At 34.8% G+C, this 19,183-nt stretch overlaps 1 protein-coding gene across 2 annotated transcripts in view; it reads left to right on the top strand.

Moving 5' to 3' along the window:
- The window catches only part of PIK3C3 (phosphatidylinositol 3-kinase catalytic subunit type 3), a 71,694-nt gene that overhangs the window by 10,671 nt on the left and 41,840 nt on the right, over positions 1 to 19,183 (top strand). Inside the window, exons 7-17 of one of the 2 annotated variants that reach the window (XM_032205784.1) lie at positions 6,591 to 6,662; positions 7,124 to 7,213; positions 7,802 to 7,906; positions 8,358 to 8,450; positions 9,116 to 9,301; positions 10,555 to 10,709; positions 11,962 to 12,049; positions 13,215 to 13,282; positions 16,840 to 16,945; positions 17,759 to 17,875; positions 18,863 to 18,994. In XM_032205784.1, coding sequence (XP_032061675.1) covers positions 6,591 to 6,662; positions 7,124 to 7,213; positions 7,802 to 7,906; positions 8,358 to 8,450; positions 9,116 to 9,301; positions 10,555 to 10,709; positions 11,962 to 12,049; positions 13,215 to 13,282; positions 16,840 to 16,945; positions 17,759 to 17,875; positions 18,863 to 18,994 — 1,212 coding nt within the window. The remainder of the gene's footprint in view (positions 1 to 6,590; positions 6,663 to 7,123; positions 7,214 to 7,801; positions 7,907 to 8,357; positions 8,451 to 9,115; positions 9,302 to 10,554; positions 10,710 to 11,961; positions 12,050 to 13,214; positions 13,283 to 16,839; positions 16,946 to 17,758; positions 17,876 to 18,862; positions 18,995 to 19,183) is intronic. The other variant, XM_032205785.1, reaches the window with a different exon arrangement.

Here is a 19,183-nt window from a genome sequence, read left to right as displayed (position 1 = left end):
AAGAGAAAGTAGATGATGATAGACTGGAGTCCTGTTAAGCTTGGAGACACTATAAGTAGCATCTATTCTGAGAATTTAAAGAATGTGATTCAATATAGAAAATTATAATATGATGGAAGATAGGTTAGAATTATTTTCATGGCAGCATTACCAACTGGTCTGAAAGGTAGCACTGTGATCTAGGTAAGGTACCAGAAGGCAGTGAGAAATACAGCAATAAATTGCAAAAAAAACAGCATTAAAAACAAACAAAAAACACCTGAGAAAACACAAATCACAATCAGCTTAAGTTTTATTCTGTTGGAAATTAGTTATTTAAATTACTACATTTAATTAATTTTAAAAATTATCTTTTCCTGTTGTCATACCAAAAATGAGCATCTGATTAAGAAATTTTGCAAACCCTTGTAAAAGTTCAGTCTTGCAGACAGGATATAGAACTAAAGCAGGTGGATGCTATGTTCTGTCCCATGTAGTGGTGGCTGTCTCTGTAGCGCTTCCGGAGGCAACAGTGGTTCAACTTGGCTCTTACCAAATTCTCCAGTACACTAAAGCAAATCTGATGACCAAGCAGTGGGTTGGTGCAACTCTGAAGCTGGTTTGCAGATAAGATCAGGCTGTCTGTAGGGCCACAGACAACAAGAGGCTCAGAATGAACTTGGAGACCTTAACCAGATAAGAGGGAACACTGCTGGGTTTGGGGATGAGTACTCCATTGCAGAGCTATCTTTTATGTTTTCATGTCTTTTATTTTTTATGTCTTCTATGTTTTAAGGTGTTCTGGGTTCCAAGTAGAGAGGTGCCTTCTAAAAATGGCATCTAGAATCTTGTCCCACTGTTGTGTTTCTTGTCACAGAACCAGCAGTTAGACTTGAGTCTTCACAATTCCCTGTTTTTGATGACAGAGCTGATGTCTTAAGGCAGAAGTTATTTGTGCTTTCCTGGTGCACCTCTGGTGCTTAGAGGAAATATGCTTGATATACTGAATATACTTCTGCATCAAATACTCCAGTCTCTGGTTATGTCTCAAAGGTTTGAAGTATTTGTCCTATTTGAATGGGTCACTTGTGAATGAGCGCTTATTGACCAGAGGGAGCGTTAAGTGTTAGGTGCTTTGTTATGGCTGTGTCTGTTTCTAAAGCATTGCAGAAGAATTTAAGGCTAACATTTTAAATGAGCAAAGCTCGTGTAAAGTCCAGAAGTATCCTGTGGAGTTGAAAAAGATAAAATGTTGATACTCTGTGCCTTAGGCAGGTGTCTAGGTTAAAAACCTGCTCAGCTTACCTGCTTACTGCTTGAGAGTCCAAGCGTTTGTTTAGCATTTGTTCTAGCAGACTGTATTTGAAAATGGGACCCATCTTCCCGAGTCTTTTTTTTTTGCCTTTTAGAATAGCTTGTTTGGTAGTGTTTCTGTAGATTTCTCTTAGAACCAGCTGTTTTAGAGGATCTTACTGTGACAAAATTCCATGGTGTTACAAAACACAAGGCAACTTAGTATGTGTCAAATTCTTCTTCAAAACCAAATAGTTATTTACTTCTTTGTGAATCAAGGAAGTATTTTTTTGGAGAGCATAATGGAACATGGTCAAAACACAAACATTTTACTAAGAATTGTTAACAAGTTTACTCTGCAGTAGGGTAAAAGCTTAAATTAAAGGAATGTGTTGTATGTGTCACAGGTGCAAACTAATGAGCATGGCTAACATGCAGCTTTGTATTGTCTTGACACTTTATATAGTTGTATGCAATATTCCTAAAACTGGTTTCTTTCCTCAACCTCCAGAAACCTACCATTATAGATGAGTTATACCTGATTTGCACACACAATTTTTTCCAGTCGTCATTATAGTCTTAAAGATATAAAAAGTGAGGGAAAGAAGACTCAGACTTGAAACATACATCTATTTCTTGACAGATTTTACTGAGGCATATTAAAAATGCATGGAACAAAATAACTATAAATTGTCTGCTCTTGTGGTGATAAAGTAATTGAATGTGTAATAGTACATATTAAAACTCAAGCTGCAGTTAGTTATAGGGGTTTGTTGTTATGAAGTAGCTTTTCAGCAAGTTCTTGACCCTTTTCTGGCAGCAGTAGGAAACTACATAAATTAATGCCTATCTTCTCAGTATTTTCATGCTTTCAATTACAGTGTACAGTATACATACCCAGGATATTGAAACTAGGTTCTGTTGTCACCTGTCTGTGACCGATAGGTGAAGAGAAGATTACTTGTCACAGTTTGGGTGATAAATTTGTTTTCAAGTGTTTACAAAGAACTAGCCTGTTAAAGAATCTCAAATTCTATCAGCTACTGCTTGATTCAGCCTTCAATTACAATGACGTAAAGTGGCAGTGGCTCTTTCCATGTTCTCTGTTAATTTTAATACAACATTCATGATGTGAAGGATAGCAGCCTTCTAGTGACAAGAGCATCATTTCTGATTCATTCAGGCAAAAGTTCCCTGTGATTTTCCAAGTGCAAATAACATCAGTATTTTTCATTAATGTGTATTCTTGCAAAGGTTCCAAATGAAACCTTTGAATAAATTGATTGCACTTCTGCATTTGGTTTAAAAGTGACACATTCCCAGAGAACCTCTTTCATGTCTTGGAAGAAAGTAGTAAAGAATAAGATAAATAGAACTTCCTTATTTATTTATACTGTGAAATTAATTTTCAGGTAAGAACTTTGTGGGTTTACAAAGCTGCAAATTTTGTTGACTTTATATAAACATTATAAACTATTTAAAGTTCTTCACTGACCTTAATGTATTGAAGTACTTCTAAAATTCTTAAGATTAATTTAAAGCAAGTGAATGCTTTTCAGTATTGTCATTGCTTTTGTTTCCTAGTTGGAAAACAACAGGTCATCTCTCCAGCTCTGGCAGTGTTAGCACATAAGGCAGTAAATAGAAGCAGATTTCCCATGAGGAAATGGTTGCTGAAGGCCTAATGTCTGCATTGGATTCTCTTACTTGAGTCTAGTTTTCCTCAAGTCCCCCAAGTTGAATGACTCTTAGCAGTTGGAGGGTATTTTTAAAACTTGAGTGTTGTAAATGAATTCTTATTACATGGGGATAATCAGGAGAGATATTTCAAAAGCATGCACCTGACCAAACTCAAAATGCAAATTGAAATTTGACTCTCAGACCTTGGTGTGGTTTAATAAGTTTATATGGTCAGGGTCACGGTGGTCCATGTGATATTCTCCAAGTATGACACAGAATTAGAGCTATGCACTAATCTAATTGGAAGGTGAGTAAAACAGCTGACTTCCTTCACAGGCAAACTATTCACAATGACCTTCTTTAAGGATTTCATAAAATAGTCAGTTTTTAACATGTTTGTAACTGCTGACAGTAATTTGACATATATGCTTTGGCAAAACTTGGCTTCCCAGCAAGTTTTGGTTGAAGCTTCTGGTTTTGTTTTCTAAAATGTAACAAAACACTAGGAAACAAAGTTTTCCTAGTACTTGAGCTTAATAGCCAGAACTTTCTAGGTTGGCTCTTCAGCATTATAAAACTGCATTTGAGCATTTGAGTAAAGGTGGATAAAGAAGACCTTATTTCTTTCAAAAGCTTACACAGGTGTATTACCAATGAGCTTGGAAATAATTATTTTTTAATACTAGTCTTGCATTTAGAGGGCACTATAAACATTTTGACACTAGTCACTGGAAAGCTTGGTGTCTTTCTAACTTCTGTATTTTTTTGTTTAAGCAGATTTCAGGCACTTAATAATTTTCATCCTAATAAGCTCTGAATTGGCAATCTCTGTCATAGGTTTTTGATTGTGGTGCTCCATTTTACAAGTCTAAAACCTTTGTCAGAATTTTTCCTTCTTTCAGCTGCCTACTTTATCTGAGTGTATTTACTGAGGCAAAGATGTAGTATCATTACTGCCTATCCCTAGAGACGCTACATGGGATATGGATGTTAAAAATGCTTCAATATGGGTTTTGAACATCTATTAGTTGTTATTGATTCCACCGCTGTGTCAAGTTTTTCCTACAGTGCTGTTGTGGGAAGGGCCCAAACTGAGGGGAAGCACTGTTTGTCTCTGGGGCATTTGTAATCCTCCACTGCTTTTAAAGGCCACATTGGATTGAAGCCTTATTACAGTTTTGATTAGGAAGATAACTAGTTACTTGATGAAACTTGGTCTGTCATCCTTTGTCACTAAATTTATTTCTTGGACAGTTTTTCCTGCCAAAACACGATTCCTTAATATTTCATTGTTTTTATGTAATTCGACTTAGTAATATTAATACTAATGTCATGATTTGAAAGCTGCTTGCAGTGAGGTCACAGAAGTGTTAGTACAATGTGATCACTGATGTGCCTATTTCCTACTTTATTCAGTCTACTGTTTATATCAGTGCAGTAGTAGTTTTGCTATAATAGAACTACTTCAGAATTAGTATTTCTGTAGAGTTAGGTTAATGTGAAGTGTCCTCTTCACTGTGCATTTGCATACATTTTTTTGCATACATTTGGAAGAGCAGTACTGCTTATTTTGGGACTGCCATCAGCCACAGAGTGTGTGTGTATATACATACGAAACATTTAACTAGGATGGATAGATGTGTAGTTGTTGCCATTATTTTGACCATAGAGTTGTACTTAAGAAAGACATGAGAAACTAATATGGAGTTGTCTTCTTGAACATGCTTTTTTAATATTAAGAAATCTTTTACTGTAGTCAGCAACACAGAATATACATAAGTTAATAAAATACCCTTCTCCTGAAATGGTGAAGGCATTATTAATTCCTGTTTCTTGTTGTTGATAATTATTTCCTTTTTCCTCCTTGATACAAGTTCCTCAATTCTTTGAAAGTTACCTCTGAAAAATATAAAAGCAAAAGCATCCCAAGAAGCATTTGGGACTGAAAAATGAAAGAAAAAAAAAAAAAAAAAGGGGCTGGGCAGAAGCAAACTAAAACAAATTACCTCAAAGCATTACTGACAGAAGAGTTATGTTTAAAAAAAAAAAAAAAATTATTTTAGTGGAAATGTCTGTTTCCCTTATAATGAAGCTGCTGAAGGCCTTAGCTTTTACCTTTGTAATGTGTATTATACTCTAAAATTAAATAAAACTAGAATAGATTCGTGTGAAATGAAGGTTTGATATTTTTGTGTGTTTAATATGTGTACATTCATAAAAAAAACAAAACCAAAACACATATATACAGTGTGCATAAATATAAAAATATAGAAAATCAAAATATAAGAAACTATTTTATTTGTGATTTGAATAGATTATATGGAACATCTTTTGGCCATTAACTTTTAGTTGTTTTTTTTTTTTTTTTTTTTTTTTTTTTTTTTTTTTTTTTTTTTAACTAAGGCTGCATACTTCATTGAGATCTAGCAATTCTTTCCCTTCCCCATGCATCCTATTGAAACTGTGGAGAGGCAACACATTGCAGATGAAAAATAAATTAAGCTTGCTGAAGTCAGTGGGAAGATTCAGTGTTAGCGGTTGTCTTTTCGATTAAACCCTCAGGGCTTAGTTTTTGAAGGTAAAATATACATTGTGATTGAGATAATAATTCCAGTAGGCACCTTATTTGCATCTTTAGTCCCTGCTTACATTTGGAAATTGGGCTACATGTTCAATTCAGCCTTTAGAATTTTTGCCATTACTTCTGTCCTGTTTGACAATGCTGGCATCAAATCTTTTCATTAGGATTCATGCCTGAAAATTATTCTGAAATAAATGAGAACAAACTTAGTTAAGTATAGTACAGCATGTATTATGCTAGTGGCTTCGTGGGTTTTTTTTTGATGACTTTTCTATTTTACTGTTTTATATTGTCTTTTAAATATTCTGTAGATCATGTCAATTAATGCTTGGTTGCATTTCTAAAATAAAACAAAACCAGTCTTCTGGATGTGACTGAAAAGCAGGGAAATGATGTTGCTGGATCTTGTCTTGTGGTGGCAGACTTTATTTTTTCTTTCTGCCAGATTCAAACAAGAAAAATTTTGCTTCTCCACTGAAACCAGCAACACCTTAGTCTTCTAAATGAAAAAATTATCAGGCATCTGCCTTGCGGCTCCAGAGTAGCATGTACAGCATGAACTTCCAGAGAAGACCATACCACACTGTATGTGGAACCTGTGATAGATGGGCACAGACCTTCCTACATTGGGCTGTTTCAGAGGACCTTTATTGTTGAACTGTTTTGAAATGTTTTCTGCCATGTTGCTGCTGTTTCTAGGAAACTCTTTGTTTTTAGTGAAAGTACGGACCCTGATTTAGTTTTTCTTTGCGCTTCCAGAGGACATGAGTAATGATAACAGCAATTTTTTCCACTTGCTTGTTTGCTTCCATGGTAGTGAGTTGCCAAGATGCATCTCCTCAGATGAATTTCCATCTCTATTGTGATCTTATTTATCATCTAGCGAAAACTAACCAAAAAATCCATTTTTTCTTTTCCCCTTTATACCCACAAAACTCTGCAAGGTGTGGCTGCAAAATTTTTTACTTCAGTATGTTATATAATGCTTTAATATGACATGCTATTTTATTTTAAGAATTGGAAATATTAAGTATGCTTTTAACTTTCTGTCATTCAGGATGGTGATGAGTCTTCTCCAATTTTGACGAGCTCTGAAATTGTTAAGATTCCAGATCCACAAATGTCTATGGTAAGCATTGTGTGTAAAGCATCCATGTAAAGCAATGTGTATAACAGTACTTTGCTGAGAAGTTTTCAGAAGTGGAGTTAAGTTTGTCATATCACTCATATCACTTCTAGTTTGTAGTAGTTCAAAATTCTGTTGCAAAGATGTATTTGACCAGTTGAAAAGTATGTTGGTGTGACTTTTTTTTTTTTTTATTGCTGCTTCTGGTAGATTTAAAATACCAGAAGTGATTTAATGCTGGTGATGCTTCTCTTCCTTTCCATACCTAATGTGCTTGCTTCTGAAGTATAGAAAAGCAAAATAGGGGGATTGTTGGTAAAAGAGGGGAGAGGGTGGGAATATAACGTAAGAAGGAGCTGAAGAAGAGAGAAATCAAGTATAGAAGAAAGTATAGTAACTCTTGGTCACTTCATCTGTTAAAATATTTTCTCCCTACGCTCTCTTGTATGTTGTCTTTCATGTAGACAGTGCCTAAATACAGTTCTAGAAAAGATTTCCATTATTGTGGATGCCAATTCAGTGGGACTGGTATTGGCAGCTTTGGGAACCTTAATGTAAGTGGGCTTCTACTGGCAACACTGTTTGAGCACTGTTTAATCTAACACTGCAAGAGCAAGTCTGACAATGCTGAAAACTGCCTTGGCTGCTGAAATCTTGTTGACACTGTGGCTCCTATTGTGGCTCCTACTGTTGCTAACATGTTATTAACAGTGGGAAAACTTTTTGAGAATGTTTTTCTTGCATACAAAGCTTTATACTGCAAACATCCTAAAAATGTTTTCAAAGCGGCTAGCACGTTTGAGTGCTGTCTAAATCACAGATGCCTTGACTGGAACACTTGCATTCTGCAGCAATTCACCAAAAGGCAACATAGGGCTTGTAAGTCAAGTGAAGTTAAATAAACTAAAACCCCAACAACCCTTACTTTTAATGAGTAAAAGAGCATATTGTTGAAGGATATCTTGTTAAACAGCAATGATGAAAAATAAACAATCCAGAAGATGCTGTAGTTTTAGATGTGAATTTTAATTGTCATGCATTATTTAAGATCCTGGTGAGTTTTTGCTAGGTGTTTTCACTTCAGTAGTAACTTTCTCTCGAGTTTAAATATTTATAAATATTGACTTACCCTCTGCATTTAGGAGAACTTAGTAGAAAGCAAACATCACAAGCTTGCTCGAAGTTTAAGAAGTGGACCTTCTGATCATGATCTGAAGCCTAATGCAGCTACACGAGATCAGCTTAATGTAAGTCATTCATCTGACGACTAAATTTGAAGTTACTAGGTAGCTTGGTATTAATACGTAGTGACAACTTCAGGGAAATGTTTCACCACAATTTAAAGAAAATCATTAATAAAGAACATTTTTTTCTTACATAGTTATATCGGTCCAACTCAGGAATGAGGAGAATGTACTTTTTTAACTATTGCTGCAGTTCTGTTTGGATAAGAACATATACCTATATGTTGGTGTTGATGGTAGTCTTAAAACTAACTGCATACGTTTTCCTACACAGCCAGTTCATTCAACATAACTGAGGAGCATCGCCACAATGGCACGAGAAATTTGTGTTGTTGGAAAGCTTTTTTATAGCTGTTTTTGTCTCATCAGTGTTTTGTCACAGTATAGTCTGTTAACTCAGTGATTATGCCTGCCTGTGTGTTTTAAACTCACTTTCTGACTGTGTGTCTAATAGATCATAGTGAGTTATCCACCAACAAAGCAGCTGACATACGAGGAACAGGATCTAGTTTGGAAATTCAGATATTACCTTACTAATCAGGAGAAGGTAAGTTGAATTATTTGAGAGGATTTATTAATGCAAGAAGCATTTCATCTGGCACTGATTTTTTTACAATGTTTTGTTCTTGCAGATACAGAGTTTGTCTTAGTTATTCAAGATTATTTTAACTTTTTCTATAGTCGTACTGATTTAAAAATTAAAGACCATAGTTCTCCTTTTCAAATCCTAGTAACTGGCTATTATTGCAGCAGTCTTTCTGCAAAACCCAAGTGACAGCTTAATATACTAGTGATGCTAATTCTCCTGAAGCAAAGTAAAATGCTTAAAAAGTAGTTGTTCATCCCTTTTCTAAAAGGGTTAATGCTACCAAAATACGTAGCAGAACACCAAAAGCCCAAGGTATATCAAAATATATAAAGTAATCACCCAGCAGTAAATATTTCTGTATAGTTGCAATGGTGGTTGAGCAGTAATCACTGACTTTACATTTTGCTTAAATATCACTCTACAATTTCAAAAGATGAAATACTTCATTATTAAAATACTATTAAAATACTTCAAATTGTATTGTCACTTATGTCAGTAAAGCTTCATAGGTCTGTGCTTATGTAAAGATAGTTTTGATCTAGTTTTGCCTTAACTTTTGATTTCTGAAATCTATTTGTTTGTCCCAGGTCTCAGTTGTTGAATTGTCCCATCTTTCATTTTAGGCCTTGACAAAATTTTTGAAGTGTGTCAATTGGGACCTACCTCAAGAGGCAAAGCAAGCACTGGAGCTACTGGGCAAATGGAAGCCAATGGATGTGGAAGATTCTCTAGAACTTCTGTCATCTCACTTCACTAATCCAACAGTTCGACGATACGCTGTTGCTAGGCTTCAGCAGGCTGATGATGAGGTATTCACTGTTTCATGAGCACATGTGGAAGTTAGCTCCAAGTTGGGCTTGGAGCAGAGAGGATTTTTTACTCTTACCAAGTACTTCAAATGTTTGCTACATTTAAGTGATAACAGCAATGGAGAAGTTTAAAACAAAAATTCACAATGATGCTCTTTAATAAAAACTCTTTATGGAGGGAAGGTTACAATATTAATTGCTATTATTGAATATTCATTGATAATTGTCTTAGCTTGAACAGTCAGTGACAGCACTTTTTTGTGAAGTTGAAAGAATCCTATGTTCTCCCTGCAAACCAATGATAAATTTTCTCTGTTAACCTGTTAACTATGCTGAACTAAGAATATTCACTACAAGATTTCCAAACAGAACTGTCTGGTAGATTGAAGCAGTATATCATCACAAACTTTCTGAAGAAAACGAGTAGAAAAATGTATGTGGGAATAAGGTATTTCTGATTGTATACTGATTAGAATGTGATGAGATGTGATTTGTGAGTAGAGCCCACTTAATAGTTGCTAATCTTCAGTATTTTAATTATGTATTTTCTTTTCTTTTGACAGTAGAAAAAAAAAAACACAAAACTGAATGTATTGCCATAGCTCTTGAATCTTTGATAATCAATTCAGATTAAAATAGGGAGCATAAATTTCTCTAATTTTAGCAAGCCCTCTTCAATAGCCAAGGTCATACTGCTTTGTCTGTATAGAGTACCTTTTACAAAACATTTAAAGACAGCTGAGCAAGTTGAATAGTAGAGGAAATTAATTCATTATAACCAGCAAGTGATTAAAATTCTATTATTCAGTCTTAAATAGATCAGATGCACTGGTTCATTACTAAGGATAAAAATAAATACTGTACAGAAGAGAGGAGGAAAGAAAGTGAATTCCTGGTACCACAGTCCACGTTTTGTGCTCAAGTTTCATTCTCAGAAGCCCTAAACTGGAAAGTTTATTTCGTGGATGCCAGAAGCAAGTAGGGCTTAAAGGTGTATTTTAAAGATGCATTTTCACTAAAATCCTTAACTAGCACTTAATAAATTTGAGTGAACTAGTGATGTGATAACTCATTATCTTTTGGGAGTCAAACTCCATCCTAGATCATTTTTTTTCTGTTGTATATTTGTTTCTGATGAGACTCTCTTCCAGTTCCTTATAGTCAATAAATTCTGACCAAGTTTTTCTGAGATTAAGAAATTGTGCAGCTTTGATCCTCATGATTAATTTTCCTTTTTTTTTCCCCTCCATAAGGATTTGCTGATGTATCTGCTACAACTAGTCCAGGCATTGAAATATGAAAACTTTGATGACATAAAGAATGGACTGGAACCTAGCAAGAGAGATAGTCAAGGTTCAGTGTCAGAAAGCATGACAACATCTGGAGCTAATGGTACAGAAATAGACAGGTAAGAAGCTAAGATTTCTTGTAGAAAAACAGAAATGTGTAACAAGTCTTCAAATTCTTTCCCCTTTTTAGGGACTGTTGCATATTCAGTGTTCTTATCTAATCTGAAGTGGTGACATGTTAATTTAAATAAACAAAAATCCTAACCTTTCACAGAATGTATTTACTGAGTAGAGATAGTTTACAGAACTAACACACTCAATCTAGAAGTTGTGGCCTTTGACATTATTGTGCAGAAGGAAGGTAACTTCAGGAGGAGCAATGACATTGCTTCCTTCTGTAAGGACAGAAGGTAGGTTGCTTTCCATGAAGCAGTTTCATGAGACTCCACGTAATTTCATCAATTGAAATGAATGAAATGAATTGAAACATCTGATCAGTCTGACATGGAAATAAATTTCTTCCTGCTCCTTCAAAAGAATGTGTAGGGATAGTCCTGTGAATATGAAGGAGCTGCTGGGGGCATGCTTTCTACTACTTGGAAAACCTGATTAATACAGGATTAAGGTGCAAACAAATTTGGTTAACAGAAGTCTTCTTCTGAACTTCATGTGAATGTGTAACAGGTTTCCAAGTTTCTAGTATTAAGCTTCAGTGTCTAATCACTTGTGTCACTCATATGTACTCTTTATATTACAAGTGTCCTGATTTCCACTGATCTTTCCACTAAGCTGTAGATTATGTGTCCTGGGTTGCATGCTGCAATGGCACCTTGACATCAGTAGAGCTGTTTGATTACTTCCTTGTAGGTAAATTTACAATGTAATAATTTTGCACAGGAAGCATTGGGTTTGTCTACTCCAGTATGTGTGATTGCATTCCAGATCTGAGTGCTTGCTGGTGTTGTGTGTTGGTAATTTAATTGAAAGCTTATTTTTAAAACAAAAGCTTATACTGAAAATGTGGATTTTCTAAATTTCCATGAATGTTTGTTTATTTTTCATGTAAGCTGAAACAAAAGACTAAGTTTGATGTAACTGAATGTCCTTCACAACCATAGCCTGTGTAACTAACCAGACACAGATTTTTGATGTGTTCAGGAGCAGCAGCGATCAAAGCTGCTGTTCAGGCTGTTTGCTCCAAAACAGAATTCAGAGAGATAAGGGTTGAGGGTCAATTACCCTCAGAAAACCTTACAGTTTTCTGAGTTTATTATGTTGTTGAAGTGAAATGAGTTGCTATTTTCTTGCATACTCCCTGTCCCCCAATCAAGAACTTTGAATCATGCCAGTTACATGCTCTCCTTTATGTAGTTCCCAGATTATGACTCCTATACCATCTGTTTCCTTACCACCTCTTACCTCTAAAACAAAGGAGCCTGCAGACAATGAGAACCTTGATGTAAGTTGAATGTTTTAACTTGCATTTGTGATATTTGAGACTTCATTGGCTTAATACTATTTTTACATTTTTATACATGGTTGAATTTTTATACTATATTTTGCTGAATACTTGAAGTGCTCTAAGAACATGCATGTTATTTAAATGCTTGAGAAAATAGCAATAGGTTATCTGATTTTCTCTTACAGGCTGTCTATTTATCTTCTTGGTCCCATTACCAAAAACTGGGGGACTAGGCATTGATTTTTTTGTAATACCTGTCTTTTAAAGTAGAAAATTACTGAGAAGATGATCACGTGCTGGTTAGATACTGACAACTACATGAATTTGAGGTGTTTTAAAGCCACCCTTTTTTAAATAGAAAACAGTTATCCAAGTATTTTTTTAATACCTGCAATGTGTTCTTCCTGTGCCCAGATTCTTCGGCATTTGTGCCATCATTATAGACCTTAAAGACGCTGTGACTTATATCTGCCAAGGATTTTACTCTTCTTTTAGTAGAAATTGCAGGAGGGAAAATTGCAAGGTAAAGACAATTTGGGGGAGTCTGTTTTTAATCTGATGTACAGTTGTACAGTTAATTGGTCTTTGAACAAAAGATCCATTGTCTTTGTCAATCTTCCTGTTTGGGTCTCAGGACTGCATGGAAATTAAGGCTCAAAAGGAATATCTAGGTAAAGATGTTCATATTTTTTTAGTTGGACTGTTACACCTTGGAAAAGCAGCTAAATGTTGTATATACTCTACAAATTTGTTTTTTATATTAAGATGTAAACCATCTTAATGAGTTTCAGCTTTTTTTGGATGTAAAACAGGTAGCAAATCCCTTTCAGGGTTGATTCGCACACTTGGGTAATTGCATAGGAGAAAAGTAAGGTATTGTAAATAGAAAGCTAACATTGAAGGTTTATAGTTGGATAACATCATGTACTTGTGATATATTAGCAAATACGCAACCATGATATACTTTACTTAGTGTTGCTGCTGGAAATGTTTGAAGTAAAAATAAAAATAGGAGTTCAGTCATAGGTTGGATCGGATTCAGCCTTTACAAAGGAACATCTCTCAAACCTTCATGCATTTGTGTTTTTTCCTTATCTTCATCTCTGTGATGTGCTCAGACTTATGTTACAATGTAATTTTGCTTTTCTTAAATCTCTTTCAGCAAGACCTTTGCACTTTCTTGATATCACGAGCATGCAAAAATTCCACATTGGCAAACTACTTATACTGGTATGTTAGAAACTATTTATTCATTCTGTATCAATATGTAATTGAAATCAAAGCTATAATGCCCAGAAGGATGCAAAGCAATAGAGAATTTGAGAATCTCAATTTCAGCCAGGATAAAGTAGTATTTTTATAACACACAGCAGAACAGAATAATCACTAAAAAGAGGACACTGATTTTTAAAGCATAAAAAGGTGTTTCTCTGTTAGACAAAGGAAGGTGATCTGTAGGGCATTAAGTATGGTGTTTGGGGGGAGAGGGGCTGATTGTATAGTTTTTATTGTATAGTCATTCACTTTGTTTCTGGTATTGAGTAGGAAATCAAGTTCATTTTCTGCACTACTTTTGTTTGCTTTGTGTTTATACTTTTGGCAGTGTTGACTAGAATATTAAAGTTACTTAAATAAGTCAAGAGCATACTTTATAAACATTCATAAAGTCGTTAATCAGATTGTGCTAATCTAATTGTTTTTTTAGATTCAATTTGTGGCTGTGTTATAAGCACAGTCATTGCAGATGTGTGCTTTCTTTAGGGGGAACTTTACTTATGAATAAATAGTTCATGTAGGTGGTGAAGAGGTAAGATGTTGTCTCATGTAATTTAAGAATTAAATGCCTAAACTAGTCATCTGTATGCCTTCTGTACTTAATGAAATAAGCATTTTCAGATATGATCTCACTATAGGAAAGCTGAGGTGACTAGAGCTGTACTCCATGAAATGTACTCCCTGTCTGCGTGTATATGCATATAAACACACATGAGCATATACTTGTATATGTGCATGTTTTTTATAATGAACAGCTTAGGTACCTTTCATATGGTTAAAAATGACTTGATACGTATGATAATCATTTGATTTCTTTTAGATGCATATAATAATTTAAAATATCCATATGCATTAGTACATGCTTATTAGGTGAATTGGCTGTTTTAGGTGGTATAAACTTAAATTGTTCCTGTTTAAATTTAAGAACCTGTCTTGAGAGTGACCCAGTCTGTAATTTTCTTCATCAATTCTGTTGCTTTTTCAGAAATTTGAGACGTGTAATTCAGTAATTTAAATGAAAGACAATTCAAGTGCATTACTTAAATAGGGAACATTACTTACAAGGAAACTTTTGTAGGGGAAAATATGATGTTTGGCTTCAGAATAAAGATGTTAATAAATGTAGATGATTAAAATAATTGCAGGCTAAATTGGAGTGTGTAGAAGCCAAATGTTTGACTTAACTAAACTTTATTTATAATGTTAATAAATGTTAGTGGATTATATCAGCATAATAAAAATGAGCTAAGCTCTGCAACTTGTCAGAATCTACAGAATATTTAAAAGTTTCCAGAACTCCAAAGTTTGTCTTCCAACTGCAGAAGCAAACAATAGACCAATAATAAAAACAAAACAACAACAACAAAAAAAACACCACCACAGAAGAGTCAATTCATTCATTGTTTTCTTTCCAGACATCTTAATCTCAGTGACAAAATACAAATGTTGTAGCCACTGTTTGAGCTGACATAGCCATAAATCCTTGTGGCTGCTGATCAGTTGCTTGTTTCATCTATCAAGACACAATGTGCACCAAAATAATCAATGGAAAAGTACAATATCCCTTGAAAATCAAACCTCCCTGCTCATTCACTTGTCATTGTAAAGTTCTCCTATTCTATATAGGAGATAAAGTTATACTATAAAGTATAACTTTAACAGTACCTGCAGAAATCACTGCTACTGCTTTTAACTTCACCCCCATCTGGATGTATGAGACACCTGTGTGTGTGGAGTGTTACTTCCTCCTTGTTTTAAGGTGGTTTTGAGAAACTGCCCCAATTTTTAACAAATGAAAAAGACGTGTTTCAATTAATGACACCCTTTTTTCCCCAGAAGTTTTAGTGCACAGATTTTTTTAAAATGTTTGTTTATTTTCGCTCATATTACAGCAATCTAACTCTATCACTTTAGTAAGGTAACAGTGTATAGAAAAAAGTATCAGCCAATATTTTGAAGTAATTTCTGGTTATAGATTTTCTTGAGATAATACGAATAAAATACTTTATGTGTACCTTAATGTATATAATGCACATTTGTAAATGAAATTAGTCAAATTTGACACAAAGTTAATTTTGAATCACTTCTAGTAGACTTCTTATATCAATGTGAAAAAGAAAATTCAGATTTTTTTACATCCAAAACTTTAAATAAATAAATCATTTAGTCAGAAGTACACTAAAGCTGCAGTGAAATTTTCCATGATATCTGTCTGTAACTTTCCGAACAGTCCAGGGATGTGCAGGTCTGTAGCTATTTACTTTCAGATGGATGTGCCTTTCTTACTTTGCCCTTTCTTTTCAGGAGGAAGGAGGTTTGAGTTATAGAGCAAGGGAGTTGTTTTTAACTTAAGCTATTGACAAGTGATTTCCTTAGTGCTCCCTTTTATGATAGCAATTTCTGGATTATCAGCTAATATTGGAACCCAGGGTATTTTGGCATTCATTTCTTAACATATAAAGCTGATGTGAAATCAGTTTAAAACTAAAATGTAACAGCCACTACCACCAAGTTAATCTATGTAGTGTTCATTTGATTCTCATCTGCTGTCAGCATTCTTTAGCACTAGCTGAAGTTATAGAAGACCCCAGATATGACGTTATTGATTGTTTACAGAAAGGCTTCTATCCATGTGAAAAGTGATCTGTAAAGGAGAAGAAACATCATTTTTTCAGCTGCAATCAAGACCTATAATCTTGTCCTATAATCATTCACCTGCAAAGAAGTTACAAGTCCAAAAAAAAGAAAAAATTAATCGCTATTGTGAAGTGTGAGCATGTTTATTGAATATGTAGAGCCACTTCTGAATCCAAATTCAGTGTTTGAAAACAGTTGCTAATCTCTACCTTTTTTTTTTTTTTTTTAAAGTGGGGTTGTTTAGCCTGGGTAAAGCTATGAAATATATTGGTAAACAGAAGGAAGATCTGTGCACAGCTACTTTTTGTTTTTCAGTGCTGTGAACAGAAATAAGCACAAAAGTGTTTCCAAACTGCTAATTAGCACATCAAAATAAATTGACAGTAACTGTCTGGAATATTCTAGAAATGAAAACTAGATTTGAAATGTAGCCTTTGCAGAGCTATTTCAGGATCAGTACAGTTTCTTCCACTGTTGCTAATGGCAAAATAAGGAACAAGTAGGATAGGATTTTTTTTTTAAGGTGTACTTGAATAGCAAGTTTGCAGCAACAATTTTATCTCTGGGCTGTAGAGGGTAGTAGTGGAGTACTCGCTGTCCCTGTTTGGAATGTTCTTGTGATTCAGACTTCTGTCCTGTCTAAGTGATGTTTGACTGCTTCAAGTGAAGCACCTCAAACTTTTATAGGCTGCCCTATCCAAATGGGTATTTAAGACTAAGCGATTTTGAAGAGCTCAGCTAGTATTATTCAAAGAACAACTTTATTTTGAACAACTTTATTTTTAGCTCTAAGTGTATAATACGGGACTGCAGTATTTCACTCAGATTACACAGCGCCAGAGTACAATATAACTTGAATTGTTTCTGTGCTGCAGGTATGTAATAGTGGAATGTGAAGACCAAGACACTCAGCAGAGGGACCCAAAGACTCATGAAATGTACTTAAATGTGATGAGAAGATTTAGTCAGGCTTTGCTAAAGGTAATGCCTCTGTGTAAGGAAAATACTTGGTGATTCTTTTCTTTCAAAAAGACACAAGTGTCTAGATAGAGGACAGCTTGTCATATGATGTATTGAAATTTAGAAAGCTTCTACTTCAGTTTGTATTTTCAGTGATTGTGGTAAAGCAAAGAACAACAATCAAGAACATTTTTCTCTGTCTTATTTATTGCTCCCGTTAACATGCTGATTCTGAAATCCTATGCCTTGTATGATCAGCCTAGTTCATTTTTAATTTCTTTATTAGAAATCTACCAGTGCAAATTTAGACAAGAGGCCTGTCTTTTGAATCCAAAAGCTGTGTTGCTCTGTATGCCAACAGCAAAGGGTGCTGTAGTAACAGGAGAAAAAAAGCAAAAACAGACTGAAATTCATAAAAGCTTTTTTATTTTATAATTTTATAGTAGATGCACTAAAATCAAGCAAGACTGTGAATCTTATACTTCACATTAATTCCCATTTTAGGAAAGCTACTCAACACTTTATATAAAGTATTTCATGTGCTTGTTGTTGTTACTTTATTTTGGTTGTGTGAGCATTTTTTTTTTCCTGCATGAATGTTCATATTTGAAATTGTTGAATCAAATTGAAGTGAACTGATAGGTCAGATAATTGATTGTCAGCTCCAATGATTCTGACCGCGCTTTACAGAAAACATCTTTTGAATTGGGAGGAAATAGATCTTTATTCACGTACAATTTAAAAGCCCAAAGATGTAAGAATAAAGAATAAAATATTTCTAAGTAAAATAATTATGGAACAAATAACTAATTTTGTTTCTTTTAATTCATTTAGGGTGATAAATCTGTCAGGGTGATGCGTTCATTGTTGGCAGCCCAGCAGACGTTTGTAGATCGCTTGGTTCATGTAATGAAAGCAGTGCAGCGTGAAAGCGGGAATCGTAAGAAAAAGGTAAATAAAGCACTGGAACACTTACATTGTCAAATTCTTCCCAGAAATGAATGTTACCCTTTCGCTAAAAATTCTTACTACTTATATGTATAACAGATGTCTGTCTATCCTATAACAATTTTAGTTAATTTTAAAGAACCCTAAGAAGGGATTAGATAGGTTAAAGTTACTAAATGTTCTGAAACTTCAGAAATGGAAAAGGAAAAGAGGCCTTCAGAAATGTCTCAGGGTATTTTTGCTAAAGTAAAGTATAGAAATCATTGAAGAAGTAGTGATTTGAGGGTGAGCAAGTTGCAGAAGATTGGAGAAGGGAGCAGAACTTGTGATATGAGGATCATCACAGAGTCATGTAACAGCTGAAGTTGGAAGGCACTTCTGAAGGTCATTTTGTCCTACCTTCCTGCAAGTCTCCCTACAGCAGCTTGCCCAAGGCTGCTGTCCCGTCACTGGGCACCTTTGTAAAGAGCCTGACTCTACGTTCTTTGCACTCTTCAGTCGCGTATTTATATACATGGATTAAAATCTCCCCTGAGCTTCTCTGGGACTCAGAAATCCCAGCTCTCTCAGCCTTTCTTCCTAGGAAAGGTTCTCCAGTCTACTGATGATTTCTGTTGGACACTCTCCAATATGTCCATGTCTCTTGTACTGAGGAGCCCAGAACTGGACTCAATATGCTAGGCATGGCCTCATCAGTGCTGAGTAGAGAGGAAGGATCACCTCCCTTAACCTGCTGTTGGCCCATGTTTAACTTGGTGTCCACCAGGACCAACCTCAGGTATTCTTATATCTGTGTTCTTATTATATAAAGAGAATATTTATTTCACTGCATTTTAAGAATGAAATCTTGATTCTTTAGAGTAGTAATTGAAGAAGCTGGTGATTTATTAGTAACAGTTATCTGCTGTTAAGTCTTTAACTGTTCATGTATGCCTAATAGTTTTGCTTGTTGGAGGGGGGATAAGACACAAGATTTTCTTTTTCTTTCAGAATGAGAGGCTTCAGGCGTTGTTAGCAGATAATGAAAAGATGAATTTAGCGGATATGGAACTTATTCCACTTCCTCTGGAGCCTCAGGTGAAAATTAAAGGGATAATCCCTGAAAAAGCCACACTCTTCAAGGTAAATAATGTCTGAATAGCTGAAATATAAACAAATCTAATGAGCACCAAGCTTAGCAATACCAGTTGAAAGATTGAAAGAGGCTGATGTAGTCAAGGAGAAATCTAATTGTAATGTGCTCTTAAAGTGATTGTTTTTTCTAAAGCTGATTTCAAATTAATGTACTAAATTCACAGCAGCTTTTATAAG

This window comes from Aythya fuligula, chromosome Z (assembly GCF_009819795.1).
Source record: "Aythya fuligula isolate bAytFul2 chromosome Z, bAytFul2.pri, whole genome shotgun sequence".
Taxonomy (NCBI): Eukaryota; Metazoa; Chordata; class Aves; order Anseriformes; family Anatidae; genus Aythya; species Aythya fuligula.
This window is presented reverse-complemented; position numbering and strand designations above follow the sequence as displayed.